Below are 21,235 nucleotides of genomic sequence, written 5' to 3'. Positions count from 1 at the left end.
GTGCGAGGTTGAGTAGGTTGGGTTTTGGGGGCATGGTGCAAATTTTGGGTGCCTTTTGTAGAAGTCCCATGAGGAGAAGCTGGAAAGGGGCTCAGGCTGGAGAAAAGGAGGCTCAGGGGGGACCTTGTGGCTCTGCACAAGTCCCTGACAGGAGGGGGCAGCCGGGGGGGCGTTGGCCTCTACCCCCAGGGAACAGCGACACAAGAGGAAATGGCCTTGAGGTGTTCCAGGGCAGGTTTAGATTGAGTGTTAGGAAAAGTTTCTCCATGGAAGGGTTGTCAAGCACTGGAAGATGCTCCCCAAGGTAGTGGTGGAGTCATCATCCCTGGAAGCATTCAAAAACATGCAGATGTGGTGCCTGGGGACGTGGTGGACTTGGCAGTGTTGGGTTAATAGTTGGATCGAATTACCTTAGAGGTCTTTTCCAACCTTACTGATCCTGTGATTCTCTGATTTTTAGTGAGAATCCTTCCTTTTGGCAGCCCTCTGGTGCTGCTCAGAGTGCCCTGGTTTGGTTTGTGCTAGAGACTGGTCTCTCTGAGTGGCTGCCTGATCCCTCACCTGTGTTGCCCGAATGTCTGTGACCTCTGTGGGGTCTCAAAAAGGCAGCTCCTCGATGGCTCCAGTTCCTGTGGCAGAGGGGAAAGGGTTTTCCCTGCCTTGGAAGCTGCCTGGGAGCTCTCGGAGGAGTTTGAATGCTGGAGGATAACGGAGGCACTTCCTGCTGGCTGGAACCTGTCCCAGTGTCACTGAGCGCGAGGCCCTGCAAACCAAACGAAGTGGGGAAATAATAATGCCTTTATCTGTGGGAGGGGCTCGTGTTTCTCAGCAGCTGAGGGGGAAATGAAACTTTGATGAGTTAACCAAGAGCCAGAAGCCACCCAGGAGCTGTAAGGAGACACCTGAAGGGAAAGGTGAGTCAGGACCTGCCTGCAGTGGGGCAGGACTGATACGGCCAGGAAAGCATCGCTTTCGTCCCGAGGAAACAGAGGAACCGCCCACGAGGGACTGAGGGGCCACGGGGTGCTGGGGGACCCAGGCATGGTGTGGGGACTCTTCCACATCAGGAGCGTTCCCTGACAGCTTGAAGGGCGTGTTTGTAAGGCTTCCCATTCCTGAGGTATCCCATCTGCTTTGGGGGGTCAGGGATTCACCCTGAGCCGCCCAAGCCCAGGAATTCTCATGGCGAGGGGTTGATGGTTTCCTCCTTGCAGGCACCTTGCTGTTCCTCCAAGGTCAGCTCCAGGGTTTTCCTGGTGTCATGTACAGATGGGTAGCCATAAATAAGCATAAATAATCATAAATAACCAGAAATGACTTTTATGTTGCTGATCACATTCAAAACCTACAGTTTTGTAAAGCTTCCAGCTGGGTTGGTCTCCTCTCCAAACAAGAGGAAACAGCCTCCAGTTGCACTGAGGGACGTTTAAACTGAATATTAGGAAACATTTCTCCATGGGAAAGGTTGCCCAGCATCGGAAGAGGCTGTGCAGGGAAGTGGTGGGGTCACCACCCCTGGAGGGATTGAAAAGATGTGTGGATGTGGCACTTGGGGACAGGGGGTGGTGGTGGCCTTGGCACTGCTGTGGGAGCAGTTGGACTTGATGATCCTAGAGGTTTTTTCTAATTTAAGCAATTCTGTGATATCAGGTATTGTTTGGCAGAAGTATGGAATGCTTATTGCAGTTCTTATGCTGCTCAGAGGGATATTTGGGCTCAGTTATTTTACCCTGACACAAGTCTTTTTTTTTCCCTTTTTTTTTTTTTTTTTTTCTGTTCTTCTGGAAAGGCCCTAGACATGTATCCTTTAATAGAATTAAAGAGGATGGCAAAAAGCACCCCAGTGGATTGCTCAGTGCAACCACCCATTGTTATCCCGTGTCCTTAAACTGAAATGTTCTTAAATTGAAGCATCATGTAACATTCACGGAGCCATATTGTTTCCTTTTGCCTTTCTGTGCATATTTGTCACCTTGCCTTGTGACAAAGCTGTGATGCAGCTCATTCCAGGGATGTGCTGAAGTCCATTTGCAAACACAGATTGCTTTGAAGTAGCACAAGAGAGGCTTTATTGATTTATCCTTTGTGTTCAGAACAAAGATTTGTGTGATCTTCCACAGGTATTACCAAAAGCATCCGTCAGCTATTCCAGCTTCATCCCAAATACCATTTCTTTGTGCTTTAGGATCTATTTTCAGAAGTCATTGCTTGTATGTATGTATATACATAGGTCATATTAATATAAACCTCTGAAATCAAAGACATTTTTATGATTAAACCTGGCAGGAGTTAGTACTAAATGGAGCTCGTGAGGATTCTGTTCAGAATATCAGGACAAATCCTCTTGCAAAAGCACAATTTAAGTGTAATACTTATGTTTATTAATATGCCAAAGGTGCTACAGCTTGGAATTTTTCTTGAATAAGTAATTTATAGGAATGTGTTTTCTATTTCACTGCAATTTGTCCTGATTTGATTTTATTTTATTTTATTTACAGGATTAGCCGGCACTGCTGCAGACCTAGAAAAAAGAAAGCTTATTTTTGGAAAAAATTTTATACCTCCAAAGAAGCCAAAAACATTCATACAGCTAGTTTGGGAAGCGTTGCAGGACGTGACTCTTATAATCTTGGAAATTGCAGCCATCATATCTTTGGGGCTTTCGTTTTATCAGCCGCCTGGAGAAGGGAATGAAGGTAAAAACTTTTCCCAGAAGTTATCTCAGTTTAAGCAAAGCGTGTCCTGTATCTCAAATCAATTCCATCACCACCCTCCAGAAGGTCACCAGCAGGAAATTTCCACGTGGTTTGTTCCTGATCCCATTACATCTGGTCCTGACATATTTTTCTTTTCATCTTGACATTTCTTTATGCAAATACTGAACCTCATGACGTAAGTTAAAGGAAAATCGTAACATTCTTATAAAACTGGAGTGGTTTTGATACAGTTTTCACCTTTGAGCCTGAATTTGGTGTGTGTTTGATTCATCTTTTGTGGTTGTTTATCACATACTATAGATGAGAAATATGTAATTGCTTATGTAACTGCTGGATCCCATCGCAGGAACACGGACAAGTCTCCAGTTTACACCAGATGAAGCCTTGAACTCAGTGAGATTCACACATTTTAGTATTTTTAGTGTTTCAGCTCAGGCTTGTGAGCCGGCTCCAAAGGCAGTATTGGAGCAAAGTCCTGTTACTGATAAATGTTCTCCACATTCTGCACAGCCTTTCTGGCTGCAGGAAGTTTTAACGCCCTGCCTGCCCCACTCCTTTTTCCCCTTCCCCCCCACTTTGGAAAGCACTCTTGAATTCACATGCTTAAAATATTTGTTCCTCTCCATAAATGCAAGATTTCCATTTCTGGCAGCTGATCCAGATTTTTTCTCCCCCCCTCTCCTGCTCTCTCCTAGACTTCTAAAGCTGGATCAAACATGCTGTGTGAAATGACGTGAGCAGCTTGGCAAATGTAGGAAGAATGTCTTCCTCTAAATATAGCCCTGAAATGCTTTTTACATTTGCTGCAGTTTCCTTTGGCTGCTTTCCTTGCAGCCCCTTCCTTCTTCCCTTCCCATTCAGCAGCACAATCAGCACGTAGCCATGCACAGCTCCTGGGTCATGGCTGGGATTCTTAAGCCCTTTATGAATAATTGGGAATCTTTCGGTGCTTTCTCTCTGAATTTTGAATACGTGGCTATTGATTCAGCAGGTGCTTGATTTAGGCATGAAAAGATAAAAGGAGTCTTTTTTTTAATTGAAGAAAATGTTATTTATTGGAATTACCTCATGTAACTGGTGGGATACCTTGGGGACATTGTAAACCATGAGAGATTCTTTATGAAATTAGGATTTAGCTTGAACTAAATGTGCAGAGTGCCCTCTTTCATTTTATTTAGGGGAAAAGGAATTCTGAAAGCGTGATTTACCCAGGTTTTAGGAAGAGGGAAGATGTGTCATCAGGCAGTGGTGGTTTGTTTCTGTCTTTTTCAAATTGTTATTCTTATTGTTTTGATCCTGCATTTAAAATGTTTCTTTTCCCATGGGAAGATATGGCCCAGCTGAGATTCTGAGGGCATCTGAAAAGCTCAGCAGCACAGCCTGGGAAAATGTGTTTGTGTTTGCCCACAGCACAGCATTTTATTCAATAGTCACTGCATTTTAAGGATTGTTTTCCTGAAGGGTTTGGCTGTGGTTTGCACAAGGAGAATAAATAAAATTAGTGACTATCTTGTAATGCAATTTTTGGAGCACATTGTAAAGGTCTTCTACATTTTTTTTGGGAAGTCTTTCTTTGAGCAGTTGTTTAAATAATTCCCTTTAATTTAAAAATTTGTATATCATAATTGCTGCTGAGGATACCTTTAATTTATTGGTAGATGACCTTTTTAAGGAGTCCTGAACAGTGGAAAATGGACATATTAAGCTTGGTTTTGCCTTGGTGAAGGGGGGAGTAACCCCACTTGAAATTAACTTTAATGGGCTTGCCTTCAGTATTTTGCTTTTCTGACTCTCCCCAGAATGAAAATTTCATTGAAATGTGCACTTATTTGCAAGTTTTATGTTGTTTTGTTTCCTTGAAAAGAATATATTGCCTTCTGAAAGTACAGCCAGGTGTTAGAAAGAAGAGCTGGCACATATTGTTCTCTATTCTTGATCTTGCCTCCTCTTTTAAATTCCAATCTTTTGTTTTTTCCAAATGAAATGCATTTTCATTTTGAAAACGAATTAACAGGACTGTTCTTTCCACAGTGATTTGTTCAGTCATCACTGCCAATATTCTGAACTTGTCAGCTTCTTGCTTAGGAGTAACTTGAAATGTTGTCACCACCTGGAAGTGGCAGTCTTGCTTTGGAGGGTTAAGGGATAATATGGAAATAAGACATTAGGACACAATGTCATGGACAATCTAACTGAGCATTTATTTGCCTTGATTTAATATATTTATATCTGCCTCTCACATATCCTAAACTTTTATCTACCAATGGCATTATTGGTTAATACAATAAGTTGAACTCATCTTTATTTTTAAAAATTAGTATAACTCTTTCTTTTCTTGACTCTTGAAACCCACTTGTAACTTTTGATGCTGTAACAGAATTAGCATTTAACTGCTTTCTGCAACTGAAGTGCAAAGTGTATTTCTCCTGAGGCTTTTGAAGGACAAATGCAGGATAAAATCTCCACTTCCAAAAAATATTAAGAGTGCATGAACTGCTTCAGGAGCCTTGTGTAAAGGTGTAGCTTCATGGACTGTGTGAAAGTTTCTGTTCTACCCCAATTCTTCATTTCAGATCTGAGTGAGTCTTGGAGAACATTATTTCATTTCCTGGTGCAGTCAGGGAATCTGACCTAGAGGAATCCCTGGATAAAAGTGCAGTTTTATTGCTTCTCCAGAAGCCACTGCAGTTCTTCTCCTATTCCTTAGCATGAGTGGAGGTTTCAAGAACGTTGTTCTCAGGAGCTGTGCTGGAGCTGTTTTGATGATCTGCTTTGCATTGCCTTTCACCATCTGACAGGCCATTAGAAGCAATTGAGAACTTCTGCATAAATTATTATCAGCCCCGTGGCAATTACTGCTCTCATTACTGAGCCACACGGAATCAGTTTTCCACCCTTTCAAAAAAGTGCAAAACTGCTGCTGGATTTTAGCAAATGCATCTTGAGAGAAAATTCTCAGTGCAGGTGTAGCCTCTGCTACGGCGAGGATCACACCAGGGGTATGGCTGGGGCAAGGGAAAAATACTTTGTTCCTCAGAAAAAACCCTTCTGTGTCCTGGGTTTAGGGATTATAGAGTGCTCCCTGGTCATGCACAGTAGGGGTCCATGATATCTCAGAAGATTTAATGAACATGTGAGATCCTGGCTTTGTTTTAATTTTTTTGTAATGTAGATTCGAGATAGTCCAGGACTAAATTTGAAATGTTTGTCTTTGTATACTAGTATATGGTGAAATTATTTTTATGTACAGCTTGTAAAGAAATGCCCAGTCCTGTTTTTGAAGACAGGGTATGAGTAGAAAGAGCTCATTCGTGAGAGCAAATGTTGGACTCAAACCATTTCATCTCTTGAGGAAACAACATGCTTTGGGAAAGAGTGCAAGAGTGCAATTCAGAAATCCAGCAAGGGAATGGGAAATGGCCGGGCTTCTATTGGCCATCCCCAAATATGTGTCTTATTGCAGCTGTAGAAATGCAGGAGTCTCCTCCTCTCTCTGCTCCTTTATTTTTGGTGGGGTTTTGCTGTTTTGTTGTTGTTTGTGGTTTTTTAGGTTTTTTGTTTGTTTGGCTGGTTTGCTTTGGTATTTTCCTCACTCTTTTCCCTCAGACCTCTCTCTGCTGGAGCAGTCACTTCTTGCAGAAATGACCTAATGGCTCTTTGCAGCTCTGTCCCTTTCTGGAGCTGTTTTCCACCAGTGTGCCCTGCAGTTCAGAGCAGACCAGCAGGATTCTGGTGCATCCCCCATCTATATCCATGTGAACTGGTCAAAATTTCCCAGAGCCTTCTGCAAACACCTTCAGCAGCAATTTCTGAGCCCTCTTGAGTCCTCCTCCTTGTTCCTATCTTCAGCCCCTGCGTCACATGTGGATCTTATTATCCCCTTGCAAAAACTGCTGATGCCAACCCCTGACAATCATCTGCTGTTTACAGGAGTGTAACAAACCTTTTAACTGCTCTTCCTTGAATTCTCTCTCCTTCTGTGGATTGCAAAGGGGGAAGAAGGCTGCCTGAGGTAAGATGTTTTACCATCCCAGTGTTTACCAGGAAGCCCCAGGCACGGTATCTGTTTTCCAGTGTATAGCTTTTTTCAGCTTAAAGGTGGAATAAAAAGGAAAAGTCTTTTTGGTTCAGCTCCTGTTAAAATTCCCAAGGCAGAGCTCTGGACTGAAAACAAAGTGAAATGATAAGTTACATTGCTTAATGCTGCTCAGCAGGGCTTGGCTGGGTTACCCTTCCCCTTCCTCATGCAACAAGTTGAAAAAAATACAGGAACAGGACATGGTCCCCTGAAATTTGGGGCTCCCAAGACAATTGCATTGAGCTGTTGGTGCTTTTATGCTGCTGCTGCTGCTGTCCAAGCTGGGGCTGCAGTTCCTGCTGTCCTCTCATGACCTAAAAGAGACTTTATTCCATGGGGTTCACCACTCAGGTGTTTTCTTATTATTCTTATAAAGTGCCACATTGCTCAGTGGGGACTCAGGCTGGAGATTTAAACCAGAAAGGACATCCAGAAACTGGAGAGAAGGTGCAGCTGGCCCACAGTCCCTGTGAGGATGGTGCTTTATCCTGTTCCTGTCCTGGGCCTCCTCGTGGAGGCAGTGCTTACTCAGACTTATGGCACAACTGTTGTGGGAGTGTCAAATCCCTCCAGGGATGGGATGGACAACAGGGCTCAAACAGCCAGGGAAAGGCCAGAGCCAACCTGTCAGCACTGCTGGAGTCACCAGGCAGCAGGAAAGGTCCTCCCTGCAGAAGCCAAGGCAGCCAAGGGGTGTTTAGATAAAAAAACTCTGTAAAAATCAGTTTGAGGGGAAAAAAAACCTAAAGCCAAGCAAACAACTTCCCCATCTCCTTGTCCACCTCTGCTGCATGGGGTTGGAAGTGCTGTGCTGTTCCCATCATCTCCCAGGTTCCTGCCTATGGATGTACAGCTCAAAATGTGTCTTTGGGCATTTCATCTCATTGAGCAAGTCTGGAAATAAGTCACAGTAGGAAAGATTTGCCAGCTCTTAGTGCAGGTGAAGGAAGTGCAAAAAGTAAAAACCGTATCGATATTAGAAAGAATGCATCTAAAAAAGAATATAGAGATATGAAAGAATTGAAAGCAATTGCCAACAAACTTGAGTGAAAATGCTGAATGTAATACCAGCTGGCTTGAATTTCTGTGTACTTTGTACTGATGTACATTAAAAAATATATATATCCCCACCAATTTGGACAGTCTAATCCTCCTCCTTGCAAATTCCCTGCCTTGGAGTTCTGCTGGAGCAGCCCAGCTGCAATAGAGTGTGTGCTAGGCTCAGGTACAATGTCCTGTTTTAAAGTGTGATGTCTGTCCCAATCCCTCAGCACTCAGGGGGGGTATTCCTAAAAAAAAAAAAAAAATTAAAACCCATTGTAATAACATGAAATTGAGCCATTGCTCCCTCAAAACTTTTCAAAATGTTGTTATTGTGGCTGTATCTTTTTGTGGTTCCAGCTCTCAGCTTTCCTTCGGGCAGTTTGCGGTTTTCCTGCTTTTCCCGTGATGTGTAGGCTGCTAAAGGGAAAGTCAGGGTTTCATGGAAGGTGGAACAGGCAGAAAAAACCCCTTTCTGTGTTGCCACATGTGTTGGGACAGCTTGACAATAGATTGGATAAAATTCTTCTTTTTTATTCCCAGTTTTTAAACTGTGACATTCTTCCCTCCACTGTCTTTGCCAACAATTGTGGCAGAACTGCTCTCATTTCAGTCATTTCAGGTAGGTGATATTTGGAATTTCTCACTCATTCCATATCCCATTCTCAACAATTTTCTTCCCACTCTCCCAGAAACATGTTTCATTCTCACACTTATTGCCCAGATCAAAAAACTTCTTCTACTCCCTTTCCAAGAAGCATCATGTCTCAGGAAACGGGTCTGGTGGGTACATTTTTCTTTTCCTGGGGATTATAGAAACCTTACATCTCCGTGATGAAATCATCTTGTTCTGAAACTGCATAAACACAGCAGATGCCTGGTGGGGAAACCTGGAAATAGAATCCCGCATGCGCAATCGCGGCTTGGCGCGGGAGCGGCGCGCAGGTGTCGCCGGGGCAGGAGGCGACCCTTGGATCCACCAGGCACGGCAGGATTAGCTCCACAGGAGCTCTGCCACCTCATCTGCTCTGGGAAATGGCACTGGGAGCTGTGAAATCCTCTGGGGAGAGCGTTCAGCTCCTGCCAAGTGCAAACACGTCGGGGTTATTGGGTTTGGCTTTGTTGCTGTTGAACGTTCGTGTTGTTTTAGGGCAGAAATGAGCACCAGCAAAGCCTGGCTTGGCTCAAGGGTTCATTGAAACAAGGAATTCTCCTGTGCCCCTTGGCTTAAATGGCCCAGGGGAGTAAAGAGCTGGGTCAAAAAAGGGAAAGCACTGATTGCTGAGGAACCTGAACCAAATTTAATTAAACTGAATTTAAAGTAACCTGAGATTAATAACCTCATGAAGGTCTGGTGCCATCCTCTGAGGAATTCAGTTCATTTACTTCCTAGTGAGGCACAATTGAATATAAACTCAATGTTTTAATGCTGCATTTATCAATTTTTACCTTGTCTTCACCCTTTCAGTCCATTCTACATTTCCCTTAGCATTTTAATTCAGGAGGACTATTGAATGCATAATGAAGCACATTCATTTTTTAAATCCTTTGCCAGACTTTTCCATCCTGAGGGTTTTGCAGGGCCCATTCAAGATCCCAGGACATTTTCCACAGGAAAATATTGCATGTATCTCCTCATCTCTAAAAATCTGTCACCCTGAGTTTCATTAATATGCACTTAATCAATTTGATTAATGAGTGAAACCCTCAGAAATGTCAGAAATGAGTCAGCTGAAGGAAGTTAATTTTTTCTCTAGTCTTTTGTGGCAGCTTTATATCTCAATCTTTTTTTTAGAGCATTTTACTTGTGATAACGTTGCTTGCATTAAAAATGCATAAAAGTAGGCAGCACAAAGATCTAGTTTGTAAGGCCAGCATTAATGTTATTTTGCAGCCCTCCTAAAATCATAGCAGCACACCGCAATGAACAACTGTAAGTCCTTTGCCAGGCCTCCCAGTTATGAAGCCAAGATCAAGGTGATAAACTGACTCCACAATTTAACCAATGTTTCCCAGTAAAATTTTTGATATGCTGAAGATCTGTCATCTCTTTAAGTCCTCTCCGTTATACAAAACATATTGGAGAAAATATGAAACATTTTCAAAAGAAGGTGAGCCAAGATTCATTCATTTTAGTACTTTGCAGTGATTGAAGCCTAAATTTCAGCCCCTTTCATAGCCTGTGTCAGTACAAACCAACCATCCCCAGCAATAACAGAGTATTCACAGAACTTTGCTGCAGGTGCTGAAACAACAAGTGGTGAACGTCTTCCAGCCTCTGCTGTGTTTGTCTCATTCCGTGAGGCTGCACAGAGAGTGTTACATAATGTTCTCCAGGCACTGAGCAATAAGAAATCAATGGGAAATCATGGATATCAGGGGGTATAAGGGCCACACAGCCTCAAAAGCTGATGTGTCCTAATAGGAATCCTTTATCATCTTTGCTGCTAAACAAATCACGCTGATCCAGCTGTCACTGCACCAGAGGGTTTTATTGTGCTGCCCAGGGAGGAGCATTCTCAAGAGAAGCTGAGCTATTAGAAAATAGCATTTTTAAAATATGAAATAGATTGATCTCAAAAGCGTAGATGGTTGTCACAGTTAGCAAAACACAACTTTTAAGGAGTGTCCTTGCACACGCTCCAATTCTTTTCTCATTCGTCATAAAAATGAAACCATGAGATTCCCCAAGGATTTTTTTAAACCAGTCTAAACAGTCTGTCAGCACAAGGGGATGAAGCAGTTGGCAGCCTGGAAAACAGGAGAAACGGAAGTATTTGCCCTCTTCAAAACAGCTTGTTCTGCCAGAACCCCCCATTTAACCTCCTTCCTCCCAAAGCGGGGATGAGGTGAAGCAGCATATGGCTTCTGGAGACATTGCCCCAATCTGTTTGGCTAAAGAAATTTAGTTCCTGTAAGAACTTGCTTCTTGATTCCTGCTCTAGATCCTACTTCAGTACAAGGTTTAAGTACCCAGGAGCAGCGAGCAGGACAGGTTGGAGTGTGTGTGCTGTGTGTCCCAGCTCTCGTTGTCACCAGTACTTGTACAAGGCTGAGTTCATGGGGGGAAGATTGTGTCCCTCTGGGTCGTCATTCCCTGGAGGCACCCCTGAATTTCTGAAACGTTGTTGCTTTTGTGTTATTTTCAAAAGAAGGGACAAATTTAGGTCAGGGGCTCCTCCACGGGATGAATGGGTGAGAGTCGTGTGTGATGTGGGGTCATGGGGAGTCTCCTGTGGGGCTGGGCTGGGGAACAGAGCCAGTCAGGGCTCAAACTGAGCCTGCAGAGCCTTTCCTGGGGCTTTGCACCTCTGTGCTTGGGATGATGCTCCTGGAGAGAACACAAAGCTCAGACAGTGCCACAGCAGCCGCCCCCGGTGCCTCTCAGCTGGGTGCTGCTGGGAGAGGGATAAACGTGGCATTCTGGCTGGATTTGTGGATTTGGGGAGGTGCCAGCCCCTGTGGGGTTGTTCAGGGGTGCTGACAGTCAGGGATCATGCGGAAGGTGGTGCAGGTATCACCTGAGCGTGGTCCTGACAGCCAGGGCCAGTCAGGAAGGTGGGACAGTCCTGGCTGGCCCTGCTGGCATCCTGCAGGGCAGCCAGGCTGCCTTTGCCCAGAGCTCCCCAATGTTCCCTAAATCAGGAACGATGCCAGGAGGAATGCTGGGTGGGTAAATCAGAGAGCACTGAAGCCTGGCCTGGCTAACCCCAGCCTGGCAACACCAGCCAAAGGCAAACAAGAGGCAGGAGATGATGAGCAAAGTGACCTGAGGGGGATGCAGGAGGGGGTTTAGTCTGTCCCACTCTCAAAAGCACCATCAGTAAAGCCTCCCTGACAGACATTCATCAGACTTACCTTTAAAGGGTTCCAGTGATGGAAATTCTCTGCATTCCCTGGATAATCTGAGTGTCCCTGCACCGAGACATTAATTCCTGCTCTGTGACCCGGGTATCTCTTGTAGGATTTTAAACATACTGCTGCTTTTGTGTTTTACAAGGATGTAAAGACCAATTTGTGGTGTTTTATTTCCAGTCATATTTTGTCTGCTTGAAGACAGCCTGGTTATAAATACCAGGGAATAGCTGTTTGTGGAAACTTACCCACAAATGGGAATTCCTTTCAATGGGGATTTGAAATTTGAGCAGTACAGCAGTAGTACAGAGGAATGCAAATATTGCATGGAAGCTGACAAAGGGAGCCAAAATATGATCTTAAAAATGTTTACCTGTTTTAAAAAAAAAAATCAAAATTCCTTTGAATCAATGAGAACCCAAAAGCTCTGAAAACACTTTTATTTTCCAAAGTTAATAGCTCATTAAATAAATTAACAATTTAAAATACAGGAATATTGAATGTTTTCTTATCTCACTGTGATTTAAAAATAATTTTTAATTTGGCAGCTTTAAGATACGAATTATTTTTCAAATTTGCAGAATCTTTATGATGTGACTTTTTTAATAGGAAGTATTTTGGGGTCAGGTTCTAAGATTATTTTACAGTTGGAGTTGAGACAAACTGTGTCACATCCTAGAGTCTGCCTGTGCTTACAGTTCTTCTCTGCTGGTGGGGTTGAAGTAGAATGAAAAATTATTACTTGGAAAAGAAAAAAAGTTTAAGCACAGAAACAAACCAGAAATACCTTTTTGAGCAGGAAGACACTTTGCATATATGCATATTTTCATGTGTATATGTATATATATATGCACACACATATATCTCTCCTATTAGAAAAGTAACACTTAAAGAAGCAGTTTCAATTTATTTCTGTCTTGCACAAGTTCTGCCTTCTCTCTCCAGGAGATGATGCTCCTCTTGTCTCAGTTAAGTGTGCATAATTAATATGCAGAAAATATGGAATGTAAAGTCTAAATGGAGATTTATCCTAATTACCTGCAGCTTTAGCTTGCTTTGCATGTATCCATGTGAGCATTTTAGTTTAGCATATGCCTCAGAAATCCCTTCTCTTCTCTGTCCCCTCTGAGGTTCACATTGCAGGTGTTTTTGGATGTGCATTCAGGGGGGATTTCGTCCCATCCTTTGGGGTGAAATGAAATTGAAAAACACAGTCCAGGACACGTTTCCTTAGCACAGAGATCTGCACTGTAAAACTTCTTTTATAGGGCCACACTAATGTTACTGGAGCTTTTTGATGCCTTCTACTGGAAGACAATATGACAGAATTTTAATCTTTTACTGACGTGATTCCTCCCCCCTTGAAGCTTTACAGCACGGAGGAATGAAGATGAGAAGTGTAAGGAAAGCAATAAACACTGCAGCTCACGAGGGGCTTTCGTGGCTGAGCTCTACAAATCTTCCCTATCTCCTCTGGCCAGGTTTTCTCCTTCTCCTGAGCGAGGCAGGGACAGCATGGGGAGCAGCCCAGGTGCTCCAGGACTGGCTCCAAGGGCACTGTGTGGATTTTCTGGGATTGCAGTTTCCCAGCTGGGGTAGTTGTTAAAGCTCCTCAATTGCAAATTTTCTTTATCAGCTCCTTCCCAGCTCTGAACCTCTGAAAACTCTGAATTATGGTGTAGGGACCTGTGAAATCAGTCCCCTTTTCTCAGGAGCCTCTCTCTGCAGGGCCTGCAGGTTGGAAAAAGTTGGCAATTTCTCTCTAAATGGTCTGGGGGCGTGAAGTGTGTCAGACATCACCACTCCCATCTCCTGCTCCACTTGGGGTTTTAGAAACTCTGGTGACACATCTGTCAAGATTTCCAGGCAAAGTCAACTGTATTCAGTTTTGTTCTCGCAAATTTTTGGTGGTATTTCTGTTAAATACCCTCAGTTAGAACATCTCGTTTTAAAGCATCCAAAAAACCAAAACCCAAAAAAAACGGGAATATTTTTGGAAGCAAGTACATTTCACTTCTATTAGAACACAGTCAAAGAGGGGTGGAACAGCACAAGCATCCATTACTCAGGCAAATGCCACCCCAAAAACCTTCCTCAGTGATTTGCTCTTTTCATCCCTGTGCTTCAGACAGAAAGGGAAGAGGCTCTGTTGATAAGCACAAGACAGACAGCTCTCCATCTGATTATGTCTTTATGAACTATTTCGTGTTCTCTGCCAATGTGAAATGTTTTTCATGGCTCTATTTAAAGCTGAGTGCCCCGATGAGAGCTGCTTTGCTGGGAAGCATTTATTTGTTTGCCCAGGTTTCTGTGTTTCCTGGGGCTCTCAGGGATCTGAGTGGGAGCTGAGGAAGTGCTCAGAGCCTCCTCTCCTTCCAGCTGGTTTGGAAGTGCTGGAAGTCGTCAGGGATTGCTACATGAGGAATGGGAGCATTCTTCCTGTTTTTAGAACCCAACTGCAGCCTTATTTCTGACGTGGCTGCTTAGCTGGAGCCCCAAACTTAGCAGATTTTCCTGACATTATAGATATTTTTTTTCCTTCACCCATCCATGTTAAATAAGACAACTTTATCCCAGGAGCTGCAGTGTTCCCTCTGCCATTTTTTTTTTCTAATAGCAAGGTTAGAATTTGAAATCAAACTTAATTAAACTTTTCCAAGTGAGTAAATGTCAACATATGGACAGCCACTTCCCTGCTAATATCAAGCTAACAGAGATTCTAATTTCTAATTGGTTTTATTCCTAATGATTTGTTTGCATTGGCACAATAGCCTATTCCAAATGTGGTCTTGCACCACGTGATCGTGAAAAAAAGGGCACTTCTTTCTCTCCTTCTTCCATTCTGAATTAACCACTGACATTTATTAGTGTTCCATCCAGAACTCTGGGATCACAGCACCCTACGCTGCTAATTCAATTTAGCCCACACATCTTTCAAACTGAATTTGTGTTTTGCATTGTTTTTTTTTTTTTCATAGCTATGACATTTAAACAACATCATCTGAAGGGGATCCCTTATTGGTGGTGTGTGTAATTTGGGTTTTGATGCAGTCAGAACTTAAAACGCTTTTCTGGGAGAGTCAAAGCAACTGAGTTACCCCCAGGCAGAGTTTGTGGGGGTATCAAGGCTGGCTGCTAAACCAGATTTCTCAATGTATTTTTATTCTGCATTGGAGCTGAACTGAGGTCTTTCAGCTTTTTTCCATGAAAAAACCTGAGAACGAGAGCCTAAACTGAGCAAAATTATTTAAGGTTAAGACCGTGTGCACCTGTTCTGCATTCTTGGAACTGTGACTGAAGTTTGGAGAATTTCGTAGCTCTATTTTCATATATCCTGGATAGATACAAAGAAACCTTCAACTTTCAGCAGAATTTTCCTTGTGGACACTGATATTTTTATTAAAATGAAAAGCAATGTCAGAACTGATCGTTACTGACAAATGTATTTTTTATATTTGATTTATTTTCTGTCACTGTTTCTACAGAGAGAGTTAAATAATATTTAGTATTCGTTTCTTTATGGAACTGTTCGTAGCTCTATCTTTTTGAGAGAAAATCACTGTTACAATTATCCCAGCACAGCCTTCCTGGCATGGACAAAACTCCTGCACTATGGAATTGTCCTGTTTTGGGAACCTGATTTTTTGACTCACAGTCTTAATTTCTTTCAGTTAATCCCCAAATAATTCATTACTGCCAGAATTTAAAAGAAGAACGATTATTTAATTTAACTATTTTGTCTTTCTTTTTTTTTTTTTTTTTTTTTGATTCAGTAATGCATGTGAAGCTGTTTATAGTTGTTTATTATTATGGGGCTAAACATTCTTGTGTAAAAACACTTGTCCTGCAAATCCTTACTGGGCTGCAGGAATTTAAGTGGACGAAATTGCTCTTTTCCAAATGTTTTGATGAAGATGCGTTGCACTGGTCACTTTAGAATATGCCCATCTTGATTTTTACCATATTCTAAAATGCTTACAGAAGACCTGCTTCTGGATTGAGATTGCATTACAATTTATTAGTAGAAATTGTCTTTTCTGAAGCCTCCCTATCATAAACTTCTTGATTTCCTGCTTTCCTGGCTGGATATCCAGTTAGTCTGTCTGTCTTTAGGATTGTCTCTTTCCCCTATTTTGAACCCATCACATTTGAAATGAGAGAACAAACGAGGTCCTGCTCATCCAGCACTGCCTGGGGTGTTTTCTGTCAATCGATCTTTTTACTGCAATGTGGAGTTTTTTCAATTTTTATTTATTTTGCATTGGTTTTTATTTATTACACTCTGGTGTTGCTCCACTGCATCAAACTCTTCATTCTGCAGTGTTCCCCTCACCAGGGGAGCTTTGGGACCAAATTCCTGACTGGATCTCAGTGCTGTGGAGGGATGAGAGAAGTTTAAGGCTGGAGCTGGCGTCAGTAACAATGCATTAAGAACTCGTGAAGGGCAAAATGTGCACATTGTGTCATGTGGGACCTGCAGGTTAAATAATTATTTCCTAATGCAAAGTGACCTACATCTGCTTCCTACAAATCTGGGTTGGGCTGCAAAAACTGAAGTCCCCCAGATGCCTTCCCTTCATTAGGGATGTGCAGATCTCTGACCAAAGTGGGCTGCTGGTGGATGTTGCTCCTTACACACATTGCCAGGGTGCCAGGCACGACTCAGCTCTCGGCTGGGGATGGCAGGTAACGAGATTGAGAACTTTGGGATGGAATATTCTCACATATTTTCCAGGAAGAGAGGAAGAGATCCTCCAGAAGTATTAATTCTGTAAGTAGGACTCGGCTAGGACGTGACCTTGCAAGTCAAGTGGTTGAATAACTGCACTTGAATCCTTGTTGACAAGCACAGAACAACTTTCCAAGGTCTCATTCCTGCATTTGGAAGCCGTGTTTTACCTTTGGAATGTGAGGTTATATTTACCAGACATCTCTAGCTCAGAGCAATATAAGTGAAGCTACAACAACCCTATGTCAAGGTTTTCTCTTGCAATCCCTAAGAACAGGACTTGTGATGAAAAATCCCATTTTTTTTCCCCGTCTCTATTTTTTCTGTGGCAACAAAAGGGAATAAAACTGAATATAAACATGGTGGAAGTAGTTGCTTGGTCCTTTGGTGGAGTGAGGACCCATCCCTTTGCCTGATCTCTCCAAACTCCATTTCTTTGGAGGTGCCAGGCAGAAGGATCTTGCTCAACATATCCCATCCACTGAAGTGGAGGGAGCATTTCAATCAACATTCCTGTGCTCATGAATGTTTGTGATCAGGCTGAGGAATGTGTGAATATATATATATGCTTGCAGGGCCCCCAGATTTGTTTCCTTGCATATAGATGTCAGAAATGTGTAAATATTTAATAGCAAGCTCTGGAGTTGACAGTTACATAACAAACCCACAGGGACAGCAGCTCTTTGCTTCCCCCTCCCCGCCCCCCTGGAGCCTTTACATAACAAACCGATGGATCACAGAGCAAGGAGTTCTAGTATTGTGTCCAAAAGTCACTTCTAGTGAATGTAGAAACCCCCTAAACCTCAGTGTTTCTAGTGTAATTTTCTGACACTCGTGAATCCCTTCTGCAAGGCAGGAAGGAGCGTGGCTTTGGAGAGCGCTGATTGCTGCAGGTAACTTGGAAATGCTTGTCTAAACCCTTGGAGAGAGTGAGAGAAAAGCAGAAATCATTGAGTTCCCAGTAATTTCTGCCCCTCTGCCTGAGCTGTGGCTCTGAGGTGACTCTGAGGCAGCCCCTCCTGCTCTGCCCTCGTGGGAAGTGATTCAACATCTGCTGATGCCTCGTCACACAGCGCAGGGTTTGGGGCAGGAATGGTGGTGGCAATGACTCCTGGGACTAACTGTGTGCCAAAAGACACAACACAACGAGGAATCTGTAGAAATAAATGCTGCGGTGCCTGTTACAGCTTTAAAAGCCTTGTTAAGGAGGGGAATTTACGGTGTTTATTGCATCATTTTTTGGTTATTGGTCCTTTTCTCACACAGCTAAATACATTTGTAAAGTAAGAAGCATCAGTGGTGATGTTAGGGACCAGAGCCCTGCTCTGCTGTAACTTAGAGCTGCTCAATTTGCTTTAATAACATCAGTGCTGGAGCTGCAGCCAGGGAAAAATGTCTTTAGAGAAAGCAATTCAATAAAAAGTTTTTATCAGGGGAGCTGTTGTCTTTCTGATGACGAAACCAGTTTGACTGACTAAAAAAATTACCTCTGGGGGTGTTAGGAGATTTTCCTAGGGAATTTAAATGCCACAAGGTATTCTCAGCTTAAAAATAGCAGCGTGTAGGTTGAAATGAGTAGCTGAGAGGTAGGTATGTGCTGTAGGTTGGGATTTAGGAATACAGATGTTCAGAGATTTTTAAAAATGTCCCTTTTCTGATTTAAAAATGACTGTGCTGCAGCTCAGGACCGTATAGTTTGTAATTATATTCATTATGTTATTCAAAGCAGCTTTAAGGATCTCCTGATAAGTCTTTGAAATTTTAAGCAGATATTCATTTTAGCTGCACTGAGCCCGTGTTCTTCCTTCTGTATCTGCGCAGATTTGGTTGATATTACGAGAAATGTATATTCAGATGGTGTCTGTGCTACTAAAAGCGTTCCAGATCCAACAGGACATGAGCCTGGCAAGCTGTCAGGTGATGCTGTCTGGCTTTTTGTGGCTTTTTCCTTTTATTTCCCTTGCTGCCTTTCACCAAGTTGAAATGATTAATAACATCAACCAGATTATTATTTCGTGATGCTTCTTGCTCGCTGTTCCTGCGGTGCTTTAACCTGCTCTTGTGTCTCCTCCTCTCCTTCTTCCCCTTCCCCTTTCACCACAAGCACATTCAGGGTTTTTCTACCACACAGTTCCCTCCCCCTTTAATAACCTGTGCCTTTTTTCATCAGCTTTTTCCTTCTAAACCCTTCTATATAATTAAATTCTGCTAATGCAGAGTAGGTTTCTGAGGCCAATTTTGAGTTTGCTGGCAATGAGGTGCAGGCAGGTGAGTGCCTGGGTGTTTGCTCAGCTCTCCAGGCTCCTGGGCAGGTTTGGAGGCCAGAGCTGCAGTTCCTGCTGAGATGGAACCCCAGCTGCTGCCACTTCAACCAGGCTCACTACGAGTGATGGGTGGCAGAGCTTTCCTGTTCTTTCCTTCCTGAACCCTCCTTGCCTTTGGATTTTTCCTTCCTTTCATCTCCCCTCTACAGAAAACTTTCCAACAGCCTTTGCTGATCTATTTCTGGTCCAGTCTTAAGCTTTAAAAATTCTGTTCTCCTTCCACAAGGTTCTGGTAAGGTCCTTTCAGATATTTTATGGGCGTAGTCCCCTTGGTCCCCTTTGTGTTTCTGAGTGTTCTTTGAGGCTGTGCTGCCAGGTTCTCCCTCTCCTGGGGAGTTCCAGCTCACCTGGGTGTTCCTTTTGGGATAAACTAATCCATTTTATGGCTTTATCTGTGCTAAAGGAGTCCCAGCCCTTTACATTCTGGACTTGCAGATAATCTCAGTTTCAAACCCTGCGTGCATTTTCTGTCCTGTGAGGATGAGACTTTGGCCATGACACATGTTCAGAGCTGTGGTAGAAAAGAGCTCCCTACTTTAAATTTATTTACCTCTCTGGAATTGGATTTTCTGACAGGTGGGGCCTCTGTTAAATGTAATTTAAGATGAAAACATCACAATTCACTGCCTTGAAATAAAACCCTGCTGCAAATCACATCTGCATATTAACAGTTCTTTTGTGATACTTTTCACTCTGTGCATTTCAATAAAACTCAGGCGGATTTTTGGGTAGCGTTGAGAACCACGTGCTCTCTGGGAAAGCAGAGCAGCAGTCTTGTACCTTAGCGTGAATTTTTTCAAGCTTATTTGAACATTTTTAATAAAAATTAGATGCTTTAAACTCAATTTTGCTGCTTAGGTGTACTAATATGGTGTATTCTATGTATTTTATCAATATTTCTTATTTCCTCCTTATCTGTAAGGTCAATACTCGGTCACTCTGCACTGCAATAAGGACAGATAATATCAGTATAGAGTTACACAGTTTGTGGCCTTTCCCCCTATAAACACATAAAATTTCTTCCTGTAAATCCATATTAGTCTTTATATGATTTCTAGAAAACCATAATGACAAAAAACCCCCATTAAAAACCCCATTGTTTTTCCTTAAGTGTGTAAGAAATCATTAAACAGACTTATACCAAAGGAGATGCAGGTTTCCTTCATTTGTTTTCCTATTAAAAAGGAACCCCTCTAAAAGAGTTTGGAAGCAAGAACAACCACAGAGTTCAAGAAAATATTTCTGGACAGGTTGGTCATCTCATAAAGGGCAGGCTGCATTTTGTAATCCTGCTTTTAATGTTTTTAAAAAATCTGCTCTGAAATCTTGCTGTTGTAAGGAGCAGGCAGGTTTTTCCTAGAGTTTATTCCTATCAAAGGAACATTTTGCATTCATTTTGCATTCGTTTATGTAGCACTGTCATCCCATCTCCTTTCTGTGGAGTGTAAAATGCAAAGGCAAAATTTTGGGAAATTCTGATGGTCTGGTTGACCTCTCAGTGTGTCCCGTAGCCTGGGCCAGGAGATCCTCTGTGCTTTTAGAGAGGCCACGCTGAATTTCAACCATTAAAGACTCAAAAATCCAAAAAGCAACTCACCATTTCCTCCACCCCTCTGAAAGACGTCAGGTTTTGATGAGGTCTAGCAATTAATTTCTCTGCTCCTAGAATTCCTTCCTCCCTTCAAACACCTCTGCTCCACCTGAAGTTATCTTCATCAAATGAAATGAACAGAAAAAAAAGTTAAATGCCTTTAAAATTTTGTTGTTTTCATTGAGCTGTGGAGAATTTTCTCAGGATTTTAGGTTATAAACATGATTTTTTATTCAGTGTGGAAGTTTGTCATATTTAGGGACACTTTCCAAGAGCTTGATCTAAGTTCAATCTGTTTCCTGCAGATTTTCTTTCATTCTTGCAAACAATTTTTTTTCAGCTGAAATAAAAGAAATATTTCAGCTGAAAAGTGGATTGTTTTATTTGATTTTACTTGAGGTATCTACAGGTAATTCCTTTTATCTTAACCATAACATCTTGTATTATGGTACCATTTATGTGACTGTGGAGATCAGTTCTGGCAGCACAAACACAAAATTAATTTCACTGATCAAGGAATATTTTTATTTTTCACCTGATTTTGCTTAATCAAGATCTATTTTTTTACTGAAGTCGTGGAAGTATTACTCTGCAGCAGCTCTTTGTAATTTTGTACAAGCTGGACTAAATTTCCACTCTTGAAAAGGAAATAAAATCAGTGTTTCACTGTGGCTACACCAGGCCACGTTTATTTTGTGAGAAATAAGGGAGGAGGTTTGCCCTTAAAAAACTAAAATATTCATCATACTTAATTCTAAGTCAAATCTAATGAAAAAGGGAGAGGGAATTCTGGTGTTTTATCTGCTGAAACAGAATTCCTTGCATTAGGAAACCGTTTAATACAAGCAGGACAAGAGTGAATTTGCTGGTTTGGAAAAGGAATCTAAAATCGAACGCAGC

At 42.4% G+C, this 21,235-nt stretch overlaps 1 protein-coding gene across 9 annotated transcripts in view; it reads left to right on the top strand.

Annotated features, from left to right (window-relative positions):
• Positions 1–21,235, top strand: part of ATP2B2 (ATPase plasma membrane Ca2+ transporting 2) — a 361,326-nt gene that overhangs the window by 249,637 nt on the left and 90,454 nt on the right. For all 9 annotated transcript variants that reach the window (XM_069027411.1, XM_069027409.1, XM_069027407.1 and 6 more), the window contains one exon: positions 2,499–2,696. In XM_069027411.1, the coding sequence (XP_068883512.1) occupies positions 2,499–2,696 (198 nt within the window). The remainder of the gene's footprint in view (positions 1–2,498; positions 2,697–21,235) is intronic.

Source organism: Aphelocoma coerulescens, chromosome 12 (assembly GCF_041296385.1).
Source record: "Aphelocoma coerulescens isolate FSJ_1873_10779 chromosome 12, UR_Acoe_1.0, whole genome shotgun sequence".
In the NCBI taxonomy this organism is placed as follows: Eukaryota; Metazoa; Chordata; class Aves; order Passeriformes; family Corvidae; genus Aphelocoma; species Aphelocoma coerulescens.
The sequence above is the reverse complement of the archived record's forward strand: the minus strand, read 5'-3'. Positions and strand labels throughout refer to the sequence as shown.